Genomic DNA, 23,930 nt, shown 5'->3' on the forward strand with positions numbered 1-23,930 from the left:
CTCTTTATACCGCTCAGATTTCTCTGAGTTGGAACAAGTTTATTCGCATCCCACATAATTCTGCTACTAATCTCCCTTGTTATTACTGCAAATTAATTACCACAGAAAAGATAACTCATGAGACTGAAGTTTACACACACAAAAATGATGGGTGAAAACCCACATAAGGTAGGTTCCTGGCACCATCTTTTGCCTGGTGTCATTCATTAATTTCACTTAGGGCCTGATCCAAAGCCCAGTGAAGTCAGTGGGAGACTGTTATTGAAAGTGACTTTCCATCTTCAATGAACTTTAGATCAGGCCCTGGAATATTGGCAGGCTGAATGATGTTCTTCCCTTTGGTACACACTTTGCCATCTCACAGTTCCCATCTAGGGTGCCCACTTTTAAAACTCCTGAGCACAGGTTAAGAACACAGGGGGCTCAAAAGGCTTCAAGGGGGAGGGGAAGAAAATGGTTTATTTTCCATGGGTCTTATTCTGCTTTTTTTGAGGGTAGAGCCTGTTACAGTAACTAGCAGAACAACATCAGATCTCTGTGGGATAGGGAAAAAATCAGCTCCCAAATGAGAGGCATTTCCCACAAAGAGGAACAGTTGGTAAGTAGGAGTCATTGCTTTTTTTTTTTTTTTCAGTTTGGCAAACAGGAACAGGCGTTTTCAATTGCATGCTGGCAAAAGAAGCACTATGGAGCAGGCACATCAGGAGGAGAGACAGTGCCAGCTTCTTCCCCCCCGCCAGTGTGCTTACTTAGAGGGGCCATCACTCACAAGGGCAAGGTGGTCCAGTCCCCAAGCCCATTCAGTCCTCAGCCTCACTCTACGACCACTAAAAAGGAGTAAATGTTGAGAATATTTTGTGTGCATTGAGACCACCAGTTGATTTCACTATGGCCACCAAGCAGCCATCAGTCACTGGCATGGGGTGGAGGAACCGCACATTAAGCCAAGACAGAAAGGGGTTCCACGGTCTCGGCTGCAGACAGGGCTTGAGGTCTGGGCCACTCCAAAACACCTGCCAGAAGTGTCAAGCCTAGAGGGGAGCATTCTCCAGCTGGACAGAAGATCCAGGAGGGCCAAGAAGAGAGACCGGAGGGAGGAGAGGGAGGAGCCCTTTTATAGATCCAGAAGGAACTTGTTCCCAAAGGCCAGAAAACTATAGACTGCCCAAAGGACAGAGGGGAGGAACCTACCCTGAGTGGCAGGGAGTTCAGGCTACAGACTGCTCATCCATATGGCGAGTGGAAGGAGGAGGCCTGTGGAGCACGTGTCCCCTGTGGGTCAGGTTTGGAAACCTCTCCAGGTCTCTCTGAGGTTAACCAGTCTGGGAAATGGAATGGAGGGGGTGGTAGGTTTTGTCTAGAACAGACCCCAGTTCATTCCCAGCTTAGGCCTGGACTTTTTGTTGATTGTTCAGATGGTTAGTTTGATTAAAGAATTTTTCATCCCTAGCCCCACTCGGAAGGAAGAGCTTCCTTTCTAGTTCCTGCCATGGCCAGCTGGCCTTCTCCTGACACAACACTTGCCTGTGCTGACCAAGTTGCTGCTTTCCAGCTGCTGCTATGTCCTCTTTGTTTGTCTTATTTCTCTTCCCCATACATCATTTAGGCTCCGAATATCTGCTGTGAAATGCACAGAGCTCAGCTGATCTGCTTCGATCTAGGAGCAGACTGTTGTTCTTAAGAGCTGCTCAGAATTATTTTTTTAATTAAGAACTTCCAGGTATAGCCTGAAATCAGACCTGGCAGCATACTTAGGCCCTCATGTACATAGGGGAAAGGAATACATGTATGTCAGGCCTCTCTTCCAATCAGTGCTCTGCTTGCACATTTTAATCCTAACAAACAGACAAGAGTGTGCAAGGGCCTGTTCACACACCCAGCACCCCTGGGCTTGGTGCCTGTGAGTCACACAGATGAGAAGCTGGAATCTTATCGCCGTTGCAGCCCTGGTTTGGGACAAGCCAAAACCCTTTTCAGTGTCAGAAGAATGAGGCAGCAGTTTGTAGGGAGAGTTACACAAGGAGCCTGTGAAGTCGGATGGTATCCCTCTAGCATGTGATTACCCAGATCCCTTCGAACGCTAAGGGCCAGGTTGCGAACCCCTGACAGTGATGAAGTCATCCCACTGTAGTCAGTGGAAGTACTCCTGTACCTGCTCACCAATGTAAGGAATTCATTTTCCAATGTCCGGAGGCCTCTCAAACCTGAGGGATTCATTGACATATACTCATAGCTGTAGTGACATTAAAGAGACTCACACACATGTACTAGTAGTAGAACAGATCCCATTCAGCTTCTCCATTATAACCTGACAGCACCTAAATGACTTTAAAAAAAGGGGTCATGGGGGGCTTAACCCGGAACAAGATGCTCTCCTCTGTTCCTAATGAGTGCTTAGACGGGGCATGTCACAACTGGACACATACGAAGATGGGAAGGGTTCTTGCATGGGGCAGCAGCTTCCTACTCCAAAAAGCGTGCTTTGCAATCCTCCCTGACTCCTTCACAGATACTACAGATTAGCAGTGCGGTGACTATGTAAATCCAGTGTGCACTAGAAAGGGAGATGGTATATTTGGGGTTCATCAAGTGAAAGAGTGCAACAACAGTCTGGTGTAAATGGAGAATTAACCCACAAGAACGTTAGAAAAAGTTCTGCAGTAAATCTTCAGTGGTTCTGTCATACTTCTGCTGATGGCTCAGCTTCTGCCCTTAATCAGCGCTGCCTTTTAAAGTAAGTTCTTTAAACCATGTACTCGCCGAGCAATAAAACTCAACTGGGATTTCAGCAGCACCTTTTCTTGCTCGAGATATCCACAAGCTCTTCCCAAAGCAATGAGCTGAATGTGGGTAGCAAAACAACCGCACAACCAAATGCAGCAGCCAGTCTGTCCTCAGCATTGGCTCACAATCAGGCCAGGTCAGCAAAACAGATTCTATTGTGGCATGCCTTTGATCAAGACAGCAGCAGGATCCTGGGTGACCCACCTACTCTCTCCACTTTCTCCTGGACAGCCTCAAGGGAAAAGCAACAGATTCTGCTACCCTCTGCTGTGCAACTGCATAGTTAGGCCTGTAACATGGAATTCTTCACAAAAGAAGTTTGAGTGATCCAAGGACGTGAATCCCTAGCTGCATACAGCTAATAGCCCAATGCTGACCCCTGGTGGATAATAGCGTAATTTATCGCCTTGCACATTAAAGAACTCCAAAACCCTGTTAGTTTCAGCATATACACACAGGAATCACTCCAACCACACTGAAACGCAGCCACCTCTAGGGTGTAATTGAGCAGCTGTTTAACAGCTGGAATTAAGTGTGGGATTTATTTAGAAAGCTCTAAACGGTTTGGGCCACAGCTGCACAAGGGATCAAGCTGTTTTAAAAGGGAGAGAGATCCTGGCAGGGCATTCTCCATGAGGAGACTTGAGCTCGCTGGTTTGACAAGACCAGGACTTCTTAAAGTTCAGAGCCTGCCATTAGGAATATCTATTCTCACAGGCTTCCCTGGAAGCAGCAGAATTAGGAATTTCCTGTAACTGTTCTGAGGAAGGGTTAGTCTTTGCAATAGACTTATTTCATCTGGGCATATTATGTCCAAAAGCTGCTTGTTATATTACCCTAGATTACTGCATGAGCCATTATATTTGTAGCTTCTCTGAAAGATCTTGTGTTTGAAACTGCAACCAGGAATAAATATCTTTAACACAATCATTTTACAATGCTGTAGGCTTGGACTGGCACTATTAGAAGTGTAAATAACTAAAAATTAAATCAATAAATAACAGTCCGTAGTTTAGGATGGGAAGTGGATATTGCTGTATCCAGCTGCAACTGCAGTTTGTTTTAGAGATGAATGTAATTAGTCACACTGGGATTTGCCATAGACATAGGCCTGGTCTACACTGGGGGGGGGGGGGGGGGAAGGGGGGAATCGATCTAAGATACGCAACTTCAGCTACGAGAATAGCATAGCTGAAGTTGACGTATCTTAGATCGACTTAGAATCACTTACTTCGCGTCCTCGCAGCGCGGGATCGACGGTCGCTGCTCCCCCGTTGACTTTGCTTCTGCCTCTCGCCGAGCTGGAGTTCAGCAGTCGACGGGAGAGCGATCGGGGATCAATTCATCGCGTCTACACTACACGCGATAAATTGATCCCCAACAGATCAATCGCTACCCGCCGATCCGGAGGGTAGTGTAGATGTACCCTTAGGGTCTATCATGCCTAGGGCCCTACTAAAGTCACAGTCCATTTTGGTTAATAAACTGTCATAGGATTTGAAAAATCTTAAATTTCATGATTTCAGTATTTAAATCTGAAATTTCATGGTGTTGTAATTGTAGCGGTCCTGACCCAAAAAGAAGTTGCAGGGGGGTCACAAGGTTATTGGGGGGGGGGTGTTACAGTACTGCTACCCTTACTTCTGTGCAGCTGCTGGCGGCGGCACTGCCTTCAGAGCTAGGCAGCTGGAGAGCAGCGGCTGCTGGCCGGGTGCTGAGCTCTGAAGGCACAGCTGGCCGGGAGCTGGGCCCTCAATCAGCAGCCGTTGCTCTCTGGCTGCCCAGATCTGAAGGCAGCAGTGCAGAAGTAAGGAGGGCAATACCATACCAGGCCATCCTTACTTCTGTGCTGCTGCTGGCGGGGCTCTGCTTTCAGAACTGGGCAGCTGGAGAGCGGTGGCTGCTGGCCAGGAGCCCAGGTCTGAAGGCAGAGCCGCTGCAAGCAGTAGTGCAGAAGTCAGGGTGGCATGGTATGGTATGGTATTGCCTTGCCACCCTTACTTCTGTGCTGCTGCTGGCGGGGCGCTGCCTTCAGAGCTGGGTGCCTGGCCAACAGCCGCCATTATCTGGCCACCCAGCTCTGAAGTAAAATAAAAGGGAGTTGCAGGGGAGTCGCAAGGTTGTGTCAGGCCCCCCAATTTGAGAAACACTAGTCTCCCCCGTGAAATCTGTATAGCATACAAAAACACATATTTCACGGGGGGCGGGAGACCAGATTTCACGCTCTGTGATGCATTTTTCATGGCTATGAATTTGGTAGGGCCCTGTGACAGGGTGCTGGGGTTTAATCAGCCCCCTGCCACGCACACTCCAATTAAGGGGAGTAGATTGAAGCTGGCTGAATAAGCCTGTGTCTGCCTGGCAACTAACAACAGCTGCCAGCCTAATTAGCCGGGGCGATAAAAGGGCTGGGAAAAGGGGGGAAGGGGGTGTGGCTCTGGTCTGCTGCTTGTAAAGCCTGGCTGAAACAAACCGAGAGAGAGAGAGAGAGAGAGAGAGAGAGATGGGAAAGAGCTATAAATAAAGTGCACTGGTGATTGCATTGACCTGACAGATCCTGACTGGTTTGTGAGGGAAGCAGGGGCAGAAGCAAGAGGGGCCTAACTCTACCTCGCTAAGGCCCTAATCATGCCTATGCTTCAGAAGAGTGCCATGGGATCTTAAAACAACCTCAAATCGTCAGAATTTCAGCTTTTCCATCTCACGAGGGAGGCAGCACCTCCTCTAGCCCAGTGTTCCTTAATACCATGCTGGTGCATGCAAAGAAGCACCGTCTGAATCACCAACAACACTTCTTTCAGCACAGAATTGCTCCTCAGAGCTCTCCCCTCCCAATATTGACCTGCTCTGGTCCTGCTCAGCTTGCGAGCTCGACAAAGATCACAGCCAGAAGTGGTAGAAATGCCTGCCCAGCATCGAACAGCAATAGCAGTAAGACAGCAGAGGTAGAAATGCAAGTTATAAGACTGCTGATGCAAGCCTAGTGTGTCCAAAGTTCAAGTGAGAAGCCCAAAGAAACTCAAAAATGAAAGGAAGTTAGCACTAGGCCTCAGTGGCTGGGATTTTCTAGCGACACTGGGACTGAGAGAAGGGCAACGCACAGACTACTGTCAACAACTCTGTAAATCACTATGAGTCTGGTGGAATTGCTTTAAATTGCTATTATTATAACCATTACGTGCCGAGTGATTGTTTCTTTATGCAGTGCAACATCAAACTGACTGTTGTTAATTACTTTAAGGCCATGTTTACACTAGCTTCTTCTTCTTCGGCTATCCCTCGATACAAGGAGGATGTATGCCAAGGGGGTTCATTGGTGAGTTTTTAAGTGGCTGAGGAGCCCAATTCTTGCCATGCAGATTTTCCCACAGAAGTGACAGGTATAATATTCAAGAAGGGGACAAATCGTTGTGCAGGAACTAGAGAGGTATTGCCCTCCTCTCCATCGCAGAGAAGACTCTTGCCCAGATCCTACTAAACCACCTCCTCCCCCTTGCCAAGGAGCTCCTCCTCGAATCACAGTGTGGCCATCCCGAGGCACAACCGACATGATCTTTGTGGCAGGACAGATTCAGGAGAAGTGCAGAGAGCAAAACCAGGAACTGTTCATGGCATTCATCGACCTAACCAAAGCCTTTGATTCTATCAATCATGATACCCTATGGAAGGTGCTGTGTAGGTTTGGCTGTCCACAGAAATTCATTTTCATCATCAGACTACTCCATGATGGGATGACTGCCACCATTTTGTGCAACGGCTCAGAGACCGAACCATTCACACACCGATGTCAAGCAGGGATGTGTCATTGCTCCAACACTCTTCTCCATTTAACTTGCCGTGATTCTGATTCTCATTTGCGACCGCCTTCCTGACAGAATTGGGATTGAGTATCATATGGATGGCCAACTCCTCAATCTTTGACGTCTCCAAACAAAATCTAAGATCACGAGAATTGGCATCACTGTGTATGCGAATGACTGTCATTCTTGCACACACAGAGGCTGACCTGCAAAGCACCCTAAAGCTTTTTGCAGATGCCTATCACGCCTGGGTCTCTCTCTCAACATCAGGAAAACCAAGTTACTCTACCAGCCCTCACGTGCACAAACTGCTCTTCGTACTCCACAAATCACCATCAGCGGAGAAACCCTGGAAAATGTGGACCATTTTCCGTACCTCGGCAGCCACCTCTCCCAAACAGCCAACATTGACACAGAAATTGAATACAGGATCCGCTGTGCCAGCACATCTTTTGGAAGATTACTCAAACGAGTCTTCAATGATAGGGATCTACAAACAGGTACCAAGATCTTGGTTTACAAGGCAGTTGAAATCCCCACCCTTCTCTATGGGTGTGAGACCTGGGTAACCTACAGACAACATCTCAAGTGGCTGGAGTGGTTCCAGCAGCACTGCCTCAAGAGGATTCTCCAGATCAGCTGGGAAGACCGACGCACTAACGTCAGCGTTCTCTCTGCAGCCAACATCAGCAGTATAGAAGTGCAGGTCACGAAATACCAACTCCGCTGGGCTGGCCACTGTGTACGTATGCCTGACACTTGCCTCCCGAAGCAAGTACCCTTCTCTCAGTTAAGTCAGGGAACAAAGGCTCGCGGAGGGCAGCGGAAACGTTTCAAAGATATACTGAAAGTACATCTTACAAAGGGAGGCATCAACCCAACAAACTGGGAGGACTTGGCACAGAACAGAACACAGTGGCGCCACACCATACACCAAGCCACAGCTCACTTTGAGAACAGATGTGCTCATGAGACAGACGCAACAAAGGAGGAAAGAAAGGGCACAACACTCCAGCCAACAACTATGTCTCCTCCAAGATTACACCTGTCTTTACTAGCACTTATATCAGCAAAACTTTTGTCACTGAAAAACACACACCCCTGAGTGACATAAGTTTTGCTGGCATAAGTGCTTGTGTGCACAGCGCTACATCAGCGGGAGGCGCTTGTTGAGCTGGTTTTATTATGTCAATGGAAGAACTCTCTCCCATCGGCATAACACGGCTACACGAGTGCTCTTACAACGGCCCAGCTGTATCGGTACAGCTGTGCCAGTGTAAGCTTGTAGGTGTGGACATTGCCCAGGCCACGATTCGCTTTGTTGGATTCACTGTCCATCTAATCAGCTGGGAAACGGATTAACCAGGCCTAGCTCGTGTGTGACATATGCAGCCACTTATACAGATCCTTAAGCCACAGTATTTGGCAGTTTACACATTGGTTCTCAAAATAACAAAAGCTGTTAAGACCATATTGTAAATCACAGTACATTTCATTAGAAGATAACTTAAACCTATTGACCAGTTTGAGTAGCACAAAAGAGTGTTTCAAGCTATTACAATTCTATTTCTTTGTGCTCTGGTAGAATTTCAAAAGAAAACCAGCCTCACTAATCTTTTGCAAAATGGAAGAGATTTCTTCTCCAGGCCAAGAGGCTATATGCCAGGAATCAGTCCAGTAAAGAAATCGACAAGGAAAGCACACAATAGCTTGAGGACTCTGCCTAGCTGCTGACATACTTACAGCAACAAGAAATTACTGTCCCCGCATCGGACTCTGTCTCTTAATATTGCTAGTGAACATCATTTGACACACACACAGAGCTGCTGCAGCATGTGTATTTTTAGGATATTATATAGCTTAAGCTTTATACCTCCCACCCCCACTTACAGCTCTATCACTAATGAAACCCTGCTCCGCGTGTTTGTTATTTATCATCTTGGTCCTTAGGATCTCCTGTTCTCTGACCTCCTTGCAGCTCAATTCTTCCCCATTCTGTCTATTCAAAGTTCTGTGGTCAAAAATCATATTCCTCTCCTGCCATTCTGACCACATCTCCTCTCTTCTTGAATCCCTTCCTTGGATTCCATTCTTCGTCCTCAATATTAAGTACAAGTTATTCTTCCCATTTGCAGAACTCTCCCCTGTCTACATTTTTTTCTACACCTCTCTTGCTCCCTACGCTCCACCCACACTTCGGTCATGCACTTGACATCGACTCCCGAGTTAGACCAAATTTTCAGCCTCAGCATTAGCACATGAAGCATTTTTGATGTGTCTATCCCTGTAGATAATTGCATCTTCTGATTCACAAAAGATGTACTCTTGGTCCTTAAAGGAGATGCTCTGCTACGTCAGAAAAGGGGCATGAAATGATTTAACATTTTTCCAGTCATGTGCAGGGCTGCCCAGAGGATTCAGGGGGCCTGGGGCAAAGCAATTTCGGGGGCCCCTTCCATAAAAAAAGTTGCAATACCATAGAATACTATATTCTCGTGGGGGCCCCTCAGGGGCCCGGGGCAAATTGTCCCACTTGCCTGCCCCTCTGGACGGCCCTGGTCATGTGTCAGAAAGCACAATTGAGAGACACAGAATTCTCTCTATATACATTTCCTTGCTGTCTGTAGAATCTTATCCCCGTCTAAGATAAAAAGCATCACTTGGAAACTGCATGGGACCTTTATGATCTAGTGATTATAGAAGACAAGACAGGAGTTTGGTCAGTGTTTATATTTAAGTTCTGAACCTTCTTTCCCCATGAAAAAGAGATAGAATTCTAAGGCTATAGGAGCAAGTCTTGTATACTGCACTTTGCCTTCCAGCCTCACTTTCTCTTTGGGCCTGATTCAAAGCCTACTGAAATTGATGAGAGTCTTTCTGGTGATTGCAACGAGCTTTGGATCAGACCACTTATTTGTTCATTTCCGCCTCACTGCCTCCTGTCATGCTCATTTCCTCCTCCACACTGATTTAAGTCTAGATGGCATGTTATCAAGCTCAGCCTCAATTGTGAGTGTCATTTGCATAATCAGCCTTGCTCTGCGCTGCTCCTCCTCCTCCTCCGTAAAGATGATGTCTAGTCTCCTTCCACAGATACTGACAAACAAGATTGGAAAAGATTTGTGTTTTTCCTGCTTAGGCCAAAACAAATGTTTTAAGATGTATATTTGGCATCGATCGCAGAGCTCCACAGATCTAGCCAGTGAGGGTAACCCGCAAAATAAAGACAGTGACCGAGCAGCCCCACAGGCAGTCACTGCACAGGCTGCGGGCTCTCAATATAAGGAAGTAGGATCCAGGATTCAGTAGGTGGCGCTCTTCACCAAGTTGCTCCTGAACCAATGCATCAAAACAGTGTTAGAAGACACGGCTGCTGAAGTCCCCTTCTTTCAGGTCATGTTACAGCAGGGGTGGGCAAACTTTTTGACCGGAGGGCCACATCTGGGCGGGGAAATTGTATGTACGGCCATGAATGTAGGGCTGGGGCAGGAGGTTGGGGTGCAAGAGGGAGTGCTGGGTCTGGAAGGGGATCAGGGCAAGGGGTTGGGGTGCAGGAGGGGTGCGGCAGGGGGCTCAGAACAGGGGGTTGGAGTGGAGGAGGAATGCAGCAGGGGGCTCAGGGCAGGGGGGTGGGGTACAGGAGGGGGCTCAAGGCAGGAGGTTGAGGTGCAGGAGGGGTTGGGGGGGTGCAGGCTCCGACCCGACGCCACTTACCTCGAGCAGCTCTAGGGTGGCAGTGGCGTGCAGTGGGGCTAAGGCAGGCTCCCTGCCTACCCTGGCCCCGCACTGCTCCTGGAAGTAGCCAGCATGTCCGGCAGTGGCTCCTGGGGGTGGGGTGGGGCAGGCGGCTCCACTGCATGCTGCCCAAACCTGCGGGTACCATCCCCGAAGCTCCCATTGGCCGTGGTTCCCTGTTCCCGACCAATGGGAGTTGCAGGGGGTGGTGCCTGCAGGCAAGGGCAGCGCATGGAGCCCTCTGACCCCCCCTCTGCCAGGGGCCACAGGGGCATACTTCCGGGAGTGGCAAAGGGCCAGGGCAGGCAGGGAGCCTGCCTTAGCCCCGCTGCGCCATGGGGCTGGCAATCCCACGGGCCAGAATGAAAGCCCTGACGGGCTGGATCTGGCCCACGGACCATAGTTTGCCCTCCCCTGTACTAGAGGGCCTAATGATTATGGGGCTGACCCAGCCAAATACTGGGCACCCTCAACACCTCAAGTCAATGGGAGCAGAGGATGCACAGCGCCTTCCAGGCATTATATAAAGTAAGGTCCTTATTCTTCAAAGCCAGGTCAGTGCAGCATCTCCCTCTTTAAGCAGAAAGTGTGTATACTGGAGATATAAATGGAAGACATGCTTTGCCCGTGACTGTGGTTTGGCGTTTTAGGGTGATATGCCACAGCTGTCATATTACAATTCTGCTGATTAATGCAGCTAAATCTGCATATTAATCAATATACTCAATGACTGGGAGTAAAAAAAAAAATCTGCACAGTCTCTACACATCTGGGCAATTCATAGATAATTTTTTTTTTTTTTTTCTTCAAATGAGGTCGTTCTGCCAATATGCAGGAAATGCAAAGTTAATTACTAGGGTCCTACCAAATTCACGGCCATGAAAAGCACGTGAAATCTGGTCTTTTGTGTGTTTTTACCCTATGCTATACAGATTGCATGGGGAAGACCAGTGTTTCTCAAATTGGGGGGCCTGACCCAAAAGGGAGTTGCAGGGGGGTTGCAAGGTTATTGGAGGGGTGGGGGGGGTCATGGTATTGCCACCTTAACTTCTGCACTGCCTTCAGAGCTGGGCAGCCAGAGAGCAGCGGCTGTTGGCCGGGTGCCCAGCTCTGAAGGTAGCGCCCCGCCAGCAGCAGCACAGAAGTAAGTTTGGCAATACCATATCATGCCACCCTTACTCCTGCGCTGCTGTCTTCAGAGCTGGGCGACCGGAGAGTGGCAGCTGCTGACTGAGGGCCCAGCTCTGCAGGCAGCAGTGCAGAAGTAAGGGTAGCAATACCATACCATGCCTTCAGAGTGGGGCTCCCGGCCAGCAGCCGCTGCTCTCCAGCTGCCCAGCTCTGAAGGCAGCGCCGTTGCCAACAGCAGCGCAGAAGTAAGGGTAGCAGTACCGTAACTCCCCCTACAATAACTTTGAGACAAACACACACACACACACCAACAACTCCTTTTTTGGGTCAGGACCCCTACAATTACAACACTGTGAAATTTCAGATTTAAATAGCTAAAATCATAAAATTTACTATTTTTAAAATCCTATTACCATGATAGGGTAATGAAAATGGACCGTGAATTTAGTAGGGCCCTATTAATGACACATCCAAACAAGGATGAAATTAATGCACTTATTTAATATAAAAATCTGACATACATCAGAGTCCCTGGATATCCAAAAGGCTAAGAGGGGAAGGCACTGGGGGATGGTTCAGTTTAAGCACAGTGCTTGGAATATGTAGATGCACGACTCCCATTAATGTTATTCTTCATTCTCAGTACATTACACCAAAAATCTACTCCAAGGCATAGTTAAAAAGTACGAATGAGAGTCTGTGTGAAAAGGGGTAATGTGAGCTCATGCGTGATGCTCATGTACAAAGAAGCTAAGTAATCAAGATGAAAGAAAACATAGCTGCAGGCACAGAGCACAAGGAAGTTGTGGCATGAAGGACAAACAAACAGGACCTCGGCCAGTGTGTAGAAGGAGGGGCAATAGGGATAGCATAATTCTCAATCAATGAACTAGGGCAGGGATTGATTGGGCACTGTATAATGGATCATGAACGATGAACTAGTGAATAGGATCCTGGACTGGGACTAAGGAGAAATTGATTCTATCCCTGGCTCAGCCCCAGCCTTCCCATGTGACTTTGGGCAAGTTCCTTAATGTGATCTGTGGGTGGAGGACTTCAATCTCCAGAACTATCAACCCAACACCTTCCACCAGCATTACATCCACTTTCAGAAAGAGAAATAAGAGTTCTTACTTGTTTCGCCGGGAGCACTTGGATCAGAGGAAAAGAAGAGGACATCGATAAGGTTGCATGCTGGACCAGACTGATACTGATTTAGTGTGTTTAAAGCTCTGCCAAAGAAGAGAATATAAAGGGGACTCCTTCAGAAGCTCCTGATCATCCAGAAACCCTGGTGAGCAACAGTAACATTCCCTCCCTCCCTCCCAAGGGACTCTAACCATCCAAGCCAAAGTTCAAATCTGAAGTGAGACTTTCCCAAGGGTGTTCAGGCCTAAGGGCTTAGTCTGAGCCCCTCTCCACTAGCAATTGGTTCCTCCATTTGGTTGTCAAGCTAGAAGCTGTCCTTCTGAGCCTTTGCGCCTCCCCCTAGCCACACAGAGACCTGGCATGTGAATAAACTTTGCATTCTAAAAAGGGCAACTGTCATGGATTATAGTGCAGGCAGGTGTCAGAGCACCTAGGCCTGTATTAAGATTAACAGGGTACAGCTTCAGTGGCTGGAGTAGTACACATCCCATGAACAGGGACTGTGCAACTAATACCTCAGTGGTACCACTGAAGCAGTACCTCACGAGGTGTCTCTCACAGAAACTGCACCCGAAAATGCTTTATAGAGATAAATAATCTAATCACAGAGTTACACAATGACAGACAGAGAAAAATTATAAGGTACAGTGAGAAGGAAAGGACAGGTTTTCAGAGGAGATCTAAAAACAAGATGGAGAGATAATGAGGTGGAAGGAGGCAGGGGGGAAGTTCCTGGCGGCAGAAGCTGCAGCAGAGAAGCTCTCTCATCAGTAGAGGCAAGAGTGTACGGAAGGACAGAGAAGGGAATGTGTAGTGGGAGGAGAGAGAGGAATCAGATCAGTGAGGTAAACTAAGGCAAGTCCCTGGGGGGTTTTCTAAAAAAGCAAAACAGTTTTGAACTGGATCCTGAACCGAATGAGGAGCCAGGGGAGTTGTCTGAGGGTGTGAGTGATATGGAAGGCAGGCAGCAGCTTACTTTTTCAGCCTCTTGTAGGTGACATCATTGGCTAGCTTCAACAGGCGGTAGGAATTCTCTTGGCCCAAGCTCAACAGGCCATCTCGAGACTCCTCAAAGGTGACGGTAACCGATTTGGGGGTTATGCGGGTCACAATTCCTGTGGAAAGTGGATCACCCTGACCAGCAGATTCATAAAGACCCACAATGTCACCTGCAAAAACAAGCCACAGCAGAGAACAAAACTCAGTGCACAACAGGGCAAATGCTGTTCACTAGCCAACACAGATGAGGCCTCAAGAGGAGCCCCTCTGAGGAGACAGTGAGCCAGTCCTCCAGCTGCTGTAAATCAGCACAGCCCGTTGAAATCAGTGGACTCCTGCCAATGTACACCCACGAGGATCTTGTGCTTTTGTTCACCACCAGGTTTACGCTTGTATCAAACTCCTAAGGAAAGGACTTCTCCTTCTCTTAGATGACAGAGAGCCACTCCTTAAAGCAGGGGTGGGCAATCTTTTTGACCCGAGGGCCACATCTGGGTGGTGAAACTGTATGCAGGGCCATGAATGTAGGACTGGGGCAGGGGGTTGGGGTGCGGGAGGGAGTGCAGGGTGTGGGAGGGAGTGCGGTTTGCAGGAAGGGGCTCAGGGAAAGGGGTTGGGGTGCAGGAGGGGTGCGGAGTGCGGGAGGGGGCTCAGGGCAGGGGGTAGAGGTGCAGGAGATTGCAGCGGAGGCTCAAGGCAGGGGGTTAGGGTGCTCAGGGCAGGGGGTTGGGATGCGGGGTGCAGGCTCCGGCCCTACGCCACTTACCTCGAGTGGCTCTGGGGTGGCAGCGGCGCGCAGAGGGCTAAGGCAGGCTCCCTGTCTGCCCTGTCCCCGTGCCGCTCCTGGAAGTGGACAGTATGTCCAGCAGTGGCTCCTGGAAGTGGGAGGCGGGAGGAAAACAGGCGGCTCTACCGCACGCTGCCCTCGCCTGCGGGTACTACCCCCAAAGCTCCCATTGGCAGCGGTTTCCCGTTCCCGGCCAATTGGAGTTGCGAGGGGCGGTGCCTGAAGGCGAGGGCAGTGCATGGAGCCCTCTTTCCCCCTTTCCATCAGGGGCCGCAGGAACGTGGTGCCGGCCACTTCCAGGAGCAGCGCAGGGCCAGGGCAGGCAGGGAGCCTGCCTTAGCCCCACTGTGCCACGGAGCTGGCAATCCTGCGGGCCAGATTGAAAGCCCTGACGGGCCGGATGTGGCCCGTGGGCCGTAGTTTACCCATCCCTGCCCTAAAGCAACAACCCAGCCATATACCCCTTCCCTTTCGCCTCCTCTTTCATTCCCCCTCCTAAAATATTGATTCATTGTGGGATGCACAATGAGAAGGGTTCAGACACTAGTAATCCCCAAACCAACTGCGCTGGACTTCATCTCATGCCAGCTTCTGTGCCAGGGACCAGCAACGAAGTGATCTTCCAGAGCCAGCACTCCGGGAAATGATGTACATGTAAAAGGCTCTGGGGGGCTTTTCTGAAAGCTCTTGTTTCTCTGAACTTCAGACAATTTATTGCAGACAGCCTTTTTCTTTACAATGACTGAGAGGACATGACATTGTGCTCCTTCCAAATTACTGCTCTGCTGTATGTCAGCTGTTAGGGCTAAGAAACTAATGAGCGAGACCTGACATTCAGATGGAATCGCAGTTCATTTTAGCTTAGAAATGGGCCTCTGCTGATCGAGCTACTTGGTTTAATTATGAAATGGTGGTTTAACGAGATGGATGTCTGCCAAGAAAGCAACTTAGCTGCAACCACTAGGTCGAGTCCATCTAAAATTATATTTTTGAATCATGAGCTACACGAAGTTCCAGTTAATAAGACCTATTAAATCTTACTTTAAAATGATTCCATACTTCTAATTTATCACTGCAACAATGTCATTCCTCTTTGAATAATATTGATATATGCCATTTTTTGCCCCTGTGGCAAGACACAGATTTATGTCGAGTCGTTTTAATTTCAAAGGTTCCTCTGTGGATTGGAGTCAGGCTGAAGATAAAAAAAATTAATTAAACCCTAAAGTCTGTCTTTGAAATAATACTAAAAAAGCAGAGTTGTAATCAGAAAAAGGTCTGTGCTCCCATGGCACCTGTTTAGTCAATAGATCTGCTGCCTCTGGAGTAGACCATGCCATGGAGGTACAGCCCTGCAATGAGGACAGTGCAGTCACACCCTTCCAGGGGGACCACAGAGAGGACACCTCCCTGAACTCTCCAGCATGCAGGAGGAGCATGCTTAATACTACCTTTATGTGGTAAAGTCTATAATATACTTAATACCCCTTTATGGGGTGCAGCCTGCTCCTCACGTGCTGGTTCTGCACTGTGGATCAGTACAGTGGAAGTGAAAGGCCAGGACCCACTGTCTCTCCACACCCAGAGAAGGGAGGAAACAGTCCCTGTGCTCAGGGACAGCAATTCTGCAAGAGGAGGGGAGAAGGTGCCTTGCGCACTACATCCTCCTCAGATGCACACGGGGCACCCAGGCACAATCTGGTTATTCAGATTCATCGATTGCAAGGCCAGAAGGGACAGGTGCGATCATCTAATCTGACCTCTTTTACAACACAAGCCATAGGATTTCCCCAAAATAATTCCTAGAACATCTCTTTTAGAAAATCACCCAATCTTGATTTAAAAATTGCCAGTGATAGAGAATCCACCACAACCCTTGTTAATTGTTCCAATGGTTGATAACTTTCACTGTTAAAAATTTACACCTTATTCCTAGTCTGAATTTGTCTACCTTCAACTTCCAGCCATCTGGGTGTTCAAGTCACATCTAATTATTTCACGAACAAATCCCAGTTTTTACAGATGTTAGCACGCAAAGCCAATTATGGGAGAACAAACTGGATTCTAGCCTTCCTCATGCAGCATCAACAAAATCACCAGCTACAATCTGACTGCCCTTGTAGCTTCTTTTGTACTGACAGTGATGTACAGTGAGAGATGGATCGAAAGAAAGAACAGAGTCAGATTTGCTGATCCCAGGCTGAACTGGGAGGGTAAACAATTTCAGCTTTTGAATTGCAAGATGAGCAAGTTTGATCTAGAAGACAATGGGCTAACAATTTCATATTTCTAAGACACCTTTTATTCCAAAGGAGATCAAAGTGTTCCACAAACTTAAATTAACAATAAATGATACACTTCTCCTACCTTTGAAAAGCAGCCTCCACAGGGGAAAAAATGAAGCAACCTTATACAATAATTCAGGACAAGAAGAGAGCAAGCCACGTTCCAGTTAGAACTAAGGGACAGTTTTAGTAAATAGAATGTAATTACCTGAACTGGGCGTTTGGCCAGAACAACAGTGGCAACCCTGCTTTTTTGAAGGAAGCTGTGAGATTTTTTTAATGAAAGAGATCAGAGCCTCTTTCATATTTTATCTAATCCTCCCAACCCTATACGGGGGCACTGATTCAGGAGATGGATCTCTTCCTTCTGATTCACCAGCACCACTTCCTGCTGCACCGTAAGTGTTCTTAGAAGGTCTCCCATCCAAGCACAGAACTGGCTCAACCCTGCCTAGAATGAGTGATCTGATGAGCAGAAGGTGACATGGCTGCAGGCTGAGAATAAATGTGGAACCCCACAGTGTCATTCAGATTGTCACTTTTCGGGCAATAAATCCACCTTTTGTAACTGGAGACATAACTCTGAGTTACAGATAGGGTTGCCAATCCTCTCGGATTGTCCTGGAGTCTCCAGGAATTAAAAGATTAATCTTTAATTAAAGATTGTGTCATGTGATGAAACCTCCAGGAATATGTCCAACCAAACTTGCCAACCCTAGTTACAGACAACACTGGGCATTTATTTTACACCATTGAGTAATGCAGCACAGGCAAACCTCTACCAGCTGGTGATTACATACCAAGGGTGGCCTTTCACAGACAGAATAATTTCATATTACAACTGAGGCCCATAATATTATATCCATCCATAGGGCACTGCCTGGATGAGTGACACTTAAAATCTCCCAGTGACCATATGACTTTCTCATCTTAGGCATAAAGGGACAGATTTGCAAAGGCATTTAGGCACTTAAGATATATATAGATTCTTAGTGAGATTTTACACGAGTGCCTAAATGAGTTAAGTGTCTAACTCACTTAGGCACTTCTCACTGAGAACCTATCTGCATCTTTAGGTGCCTAAATACCTTTACAAATTTGACTCAAAGGGGATGAGTTCAAGAGAATTTTTGCAATGGGACAAATTTTAAAATGAGAGCATCTCCCAGCCCAGCACTGTCTATGTTCCCTATGCTCTTACGGACAAGACGTATGTTTTTATAAACGTGGTTTCTCCTGCTGCTTTATCCTGCGATGATGTCATAATCCTGGGACATGACATGAACCTGGGACATGACATGACAGAACCTTTGCACCAGAAAACACTCTATGTCAAAAATTCAGCAAAATGACAAGAGATAGGGAAATGTAATTACCATTGTACAAGGCACTGGTGAGACCTCATCTAGAATACTGCGTGCAATTCTGGTCTCCCACGTCACTTGTTGGTTTGAACTAGAGTAAATGGTGGAGTCTCTGTAACTTGAAATCTTTAAATCAAGATTTGAGGGCTTCAGTAACTCTGCCAAACGTTATGGGAATATTGCAGGAGTGAGTGGGAGACATTCTGTGTGGCCCGCAACATGCAAGAGGTCAGCCTAGATGATCATGATGGTCCCTTCTGGTCTTGTAGTCTAGGAGTCTATAATGGATTGGGAAGAAGCAAGGCCCTTTCTCTATAGGTTCAACATACACCTCTACCCCGATAAAAGGCTGTCCTCGGGAGCCAAAAAATCTTACCGCAGTTATAGCTAAAACTGCGTTATATCCAACTTGCTTTGACCCGCCGAAGTGCGCAGTCCCGCCCCCCCGGAGCACTGCTTTGCCGCCTTATATCCGAATTCGTGTTATATCAGGTCGCGTTCTATCGAGGTAGAGGTGTATAATGATTAGGCGTTTCTCCTCTTTTAGCCTCAATTGTTCAGCCTTTTCAAAAATATTAATAATACAAAGGATATTACAAAAATACATTATTAACCTTGCACCGTACATCCTTTATCAGCAATAGAAATGTTGCATACCTGGCCCAAAGCTGTTACAGGGCAGCTCTGCCTCTGGATCGTATTTTCTAGGCTGAAACGTTACAAGTAGCCGTCCATACAGCCCAGTTCTTTGACTGGCTACTTGCAGTTTGAGCAAGCAGACCCCTCTGCGCTGGAGTTCTTTCAGGAAGATGCTTTCCCGCCATGCCCTGGAAAACACACACACATGCACTGCAATGCTTTGCAAGTAGATAGTACCAATTCACACTTTCAAGTACTAAAAGAGCAGATCAGGAGGGAGACGGGTGGAGAAAGAGACCTCAGAAAAAAAATACAGAAAAGTGCTACTCTAGACATAGTTTTTGTACCAATTTAACTATATTGGTTTAATGGGCATATTTCCAGAAGTAAGCTATGCCAGCACATGCACCTTTATACCAGAATTACAGCCTCGGCACTAGGAAGTTGCAACAATTTGACTATGTCAGTACAAATCAGTACAGAAACCTGTGTGTTGCCCAACCTTTGGAATCAGCTGTGGGGGATTGAGGGGGAAGTCTGGCAAGCAAGCTTTAGAAGATTCACAAAACAGAATTAAGATTATACAGAATAAAGGCTAAATTGTGTCTTTAAGCATGGGGGTGTTGTATAAACTGCACTGCCTCAAGAGTTACCCTAGAAGGCAATGAGCCTCAGGCCTTGTCTACATTAGAAAGAATTTGCCGGTATAGCTATACATGTGAAGTGCATCTGCACCACTGTAGGGCTTAAGTGTAGACACCCCCTATGCTGACAAAAGGGGTTCTCCTGTCAGCATAGGAAATCCACGTCCCCTAGAGGCTATAGCTAGGCCAACAGAATTTTTTCATCAACTTAGTGCTGGATTTCTCACACCCCTGTGCAACGTAGTTAAGCCTACCTGATCTTCTAGTTTAGACCAGGTTTAAGGGTATGTCTCCCACTACAATGCTACAGTGGCACAGCTGTGGATTTTTCACACCTAGTGTAGACCAGCCCTAGGACTTTTGCCAGCATAGCTATGTCAGTTAAGAGGTATTTCCCCTCCCTCCCCCTAGAGATAGTTATGCCAGCAAAACTGTAGACAGGCCTCAGTCACCCTCAGAGGCACATTCCCCTCCTGTCCTGCGAGAGGAGTGCAGTGGGTTAGTATGGGTTTGTATATACACATAGACTGTACCACTTTAACTACACCACTATAGTTAAAGTGGTACAGTCCTCCTAGTCCAGACAGTTAGAGCAGTATAAAGATGCCCTGTACCAGCACAGTTTATTCCCATAAGAGAAGGAGAATAAGCTACACTGCTATAAGCACCTTTATACTGATCTAACTGCATCCATAATCACTGTTGTGATTTAACTACACCTCTACCCCAATATAACGCTGTCCTCGGGAACCAAAAAATCTTACCGTGTTGTAGGTGAAAACGCGTTATATCGAACTTGCTTTGATCCTCCGGAGTGCGCAGCCCCCTCCCCCCCCACCCCGGAGCACTGCTTTACCGCGTTATATCCGAATTCATGTTATATTGGGTCGCGTTATATCGGGGTAGAGGTGTATTTCAGGAGGAAAAAATCCACACTTCTAATCAAAATAATTAAACTGGTACAAAAACAGTGTGTAGACCAGGCGTAAGGCTATGTCTACACTACAGCCTACGTCAGCATAACTTATATCGCTCAAGGATGTGAATAAACCATCCCTGAGTGACATAAGTTACATCGACATAAGTGCTCGTGTGCCCAGCGCTACGTCGGCGGGAAAGCTTCTCTCACCGACATAGCTCTTCTGCCATTCGCTGAGGTGGTTTTATTCGTCTTCACCAGACTGCTGGCCTATACTCACAACATATGATCATACCCCCTGTGCCAAGTCAGGTGTGCAGCACCCATTTATTCCTTCACACCTGGTCTCAACATCTGGTAGCCCACAGACAAACATAAGAGGGGTTCTTTACTCCTCCTTACTTCCCTATGTGAACCTGTCATCCAAGTCACAACCTACCCTTTAGCGATTACAAAACCTCAAAGCATTTTATTTAAAAACAAGAAGCCTGGATATTTTAAATTAAAGGAAAAGTAATTGGAAAGTACTTAAATACAAAGCTAAATATGCTAAACCACCTTAAGTACACCCCCATATACCACCAGCCTGTTCTTAATGTAATGAGAGCTTCCAGATATGCTAAAAAACAACAGATGCTATTTTTTTGGTGGAAAACACACCCTGACTGGTTATTTGTACAACTCAAATCATCTCGTTGTATTTGGGCAGCTTAGTTTTATAGTTGTGGACATATTAAACTCCATATAAGCACACATATCAGGTTAGCCTTTATAGTACAGGGTATGTTACCAAACTATTTTGAGACTGTGATGGTGTTCATGGACATATCGGCCCCAATCCTGCAAATGCACCCTCAATTTTACTTGCATGAGCAGCCATATTGAAATGAATGGGACTACTCACAGTAGTAAACTTAACGAGGAGTCCTTGGGGCACCTTAGAGACTAACAAATTTATTTGGGCATAAGCTTTCGTGGGCTAAAACCCACTTCATCAGATGCAACATACAGACTAACATGGCTACCCCTCTGAAAGTAGTAAATCTGAGTACATGAATAAATTTTGGCAGAATTGGGGGCACAATCCATGAGACACACAGTTCTAGCCTTTCTAATGTTTGCTTGCTTTTTTTAAAGTTCAATTAAAGTTCTTTGGATTTTTCCCCCCTCTTAAATAATGTCTATGTCTTTACATCCTCAACTCCACTTTGGGGAGAGGAACCAAGTTATTATGTACCTTGTCTTATAGTTAGATTGTAATACCCTTGGGGAGGGGACTATCTTTTTGTCCTGTGTTTATACAGCACCTAGCATGATGTCGCCTTGGTCCATGACTGGAGCTCCTAGGCAGTTCCATAATACAAAGAAATAGTAATAACTACTACCAATTCACGGCTAAGGCCTGCGCCTACAAATGCTTATGCATGAGTTGTCGCACTGAGTTCAGTGGGATGACACACACAGCTAGATATTCACAGGATCATAGCCCAAACCAACAATTTCTACGTTACATTTGTAACTCACACATATAGGTCCTGCGGGCGGGCATGCATTGGCCCTTTCCATGTAAAAAGTTTTTAAAAACAAAAGGTAGGGTATAAACATTGATTTCAACTAGATGATTCACACCCCACATGTTTACAGGATCATGGCCTAAAACAATAATTTGTATATTTTGCAATTTGTACATATGCAGGTTTGCATCCTTTTGTCCTGATTATTATTTGTATTACCATAGTGCCTAGGAGCCTTCCGCATGGCCCAGGACATCATTGTGCTAAATTCTGTACAAACACAGAACAAAAAGACTGCCCCAAGGCAATAACAATAAGTATAAGACAAAAGATGAATACAAACTGACAGACACACACAGATGGGATGCGGGAGGGGGTAACAGGAAACAGTGACACAGCACTGGTCACCATGATAGGTAGTGGTCTCTGCAGACCAACAGCCTAACCATTGTCAAGATTTTAGCAGGCCTCCTGTCAAAAGACAGTCCTGAGGAGGGATTTGAAGGTAGATAGTGAAGTAGCTTTGAGTCTGGGAGAAAGCACGAAGGTGCTGGTTTGAAAATTTAAGAAGTGGGCAAAGGAGGCTGACATCATGGGCCAACTGGAGGTGAAAGTCGACACTGCAATAGCAAAGGAGAGATGATAAGCAGGGTGGGGATTGACCATGCAGGGCCTTGTAAGTTAAGGCAAGCAGTTTATCTTTGAGATGATAATGACTCTTATGGTAATGTAAAGGTCTTGCTCATTGCATTGTTTGTTTGTTTTTCGTGAAATTTATTAAAATATGTTGCTAAAATAAAAAAACAAGTTCATTCCTTCCTCTGAGTCTCTCAGCAGGTTTTATTTTTCCTCTGACTGCATGGGAAGTAATTTCTACATTAGAGAAATGTAGAGAGAAATTAGCATCAGGCTAAGGGTACATCTACACTACAGGGGGGAGTCGATTTAAGATACACAAATTCAGCTACGTGAATAACGTAGCTGAATTCGACGTATCGCAGCCAACTTACCCCGCTGTGAGGACGGCAGCAAAATCGACTTCTGCGGCTTTCTGTCGGCGGCGCTTACTCCCACCTCCGCTGGTGGAGTAAGAGCGTCGATTCGGGGATCGATTGTCGCGTCCCAAAATCGATCCCCGAGAGGTCGATTTCTACCCGCCGATTCAGGCGGGTAGTGTAGACCTAGCCTTAGTTTCCTTAAATTCCCAGATGTAGACAAGCCCCCAGATTGCTGTCCTTGGAGACCTTTATTTGTATGTCTACACAGCAACAAGCCCCTAATATTTAACATATAAATAATTACATACAAACAACTCACAAGCAAACAGAACTCTGCTAAAAGAAAGCTATTTAAGTTGCAAAGTCGAGCATTCAGAAGTTTACAACATAAATAACATTCTTTTAATTTTCTTTTCTTATAAAGTATAAAATCATATTTTATAATGGAAAGTGTCGGGCAACCTTACTAGAAGGGCTGATACCAGCCATAACTCATGTCTGCACACTTCTGAGTGGCAAGCACAGAATTCTATTATAATATGGCAGTGCTGGGATCCACAAGAATCTGTGGGCGCTGCAGGGGGAGTTGCAGGACCAGATGGTTATGAGACTGGGGGTTGGGGGGCATCTACTGTCCCAAGTAGCTAATAAGGTGGGGGTAATGTCAGATTGTGGGGCTATAAGGTTATAAGAGCGGGGGAAGGGTCCCCAGAGAGGATGGTGGAGTTTCCTGGATATCACAGGGATGGGGGTCCCCAAAAGGATGAGGTGGGGTTCTTTATATGGGATGGTGGGGAGTCTCCATAGGGGATACTGGGGGCTCCTAGATTTCATTGGGGTGGGGGGTCACAAGAGGGGATACTGGAGGTTCCTGGGTCTCCATGAGGGTGGGGTGGGGAGTCCTGGATCTCACAGGAGATGGTGAGGGTTGCTAGATCCCCGCAGGGGTCGCTATAGGGGACTGTAGGGTTCCTGGATCTCATAGAGGATGGTGGGGGTTCCCGTGGGGCTGGGGGACGCTGTGTCTCTGGCGGGGTTTCCCGGGGCAGGGCGGGACCCCACCCCCGGTACCTGGTCTCCTCGATCTCAGCCTCTCTCTCCTCCTGCAGCAGCTCCAGCTGCCGGGACACGAAGTCCGGCACCGCCATGGGCGCCGGGGGGCAGGCGCGGGGCCGGCCCGGG

The 23,930-nt window shown here is 47.1% G+C and overlaps 1 protein-coding gene across 1 annotated transcript in view; it reads right to left on the minus strand.

Annotated features, from left to right (window-relative positions):
- The window catches only part of IGHMBP2 (immunoglobulin mu DNA binding protein 2), an 88,549-nt gene extending 64,645 nt beyond the window's left edge, over positions 1-23,904 (minus strand). Inside the window, exons 1-4 of the mRNA XM_054026056.1 lie at positions 23,820-23,904; positions 18,692-18,861; positions 13,576-13,768; positions 12,585-12,682 (exon numbers count right to left, since the gene is read on the minus strand). Of these exons, the coding sequence (XP_053882031.1) occupies positions 12,585-12,682; positions 13,576-13,768; positions 18,692-18,861; positions 23,820-23,896 (538 nt within the window). The 5' untranslated portion in view covers positions 23,897-23,904. The remainder of the gene's footprint in view (positions 1-12,584; positions 12,683-13,575; positions 13,769-18,691; positions 18,862-23,819) is intronic.
- Between the last annotated feature and the right edge of the window lie 26 nt (positions 23,905-23,930).

The sequence above is a fragment of the Malaclemys terrapin genome, chromosome 4 (assembly GCF_027887155.1).
Source record: "Malaclemys terrapin pileata isolate rMalTer1 chromosome 4, rMalTer1.hap1, whole genome shotgun sequence".
NCBI classification, from domain to species: Eukaryota; Metazoa; Chordata; order Testudines; family Emydidae; genus Malaclemys; species Malaclemys terrapin.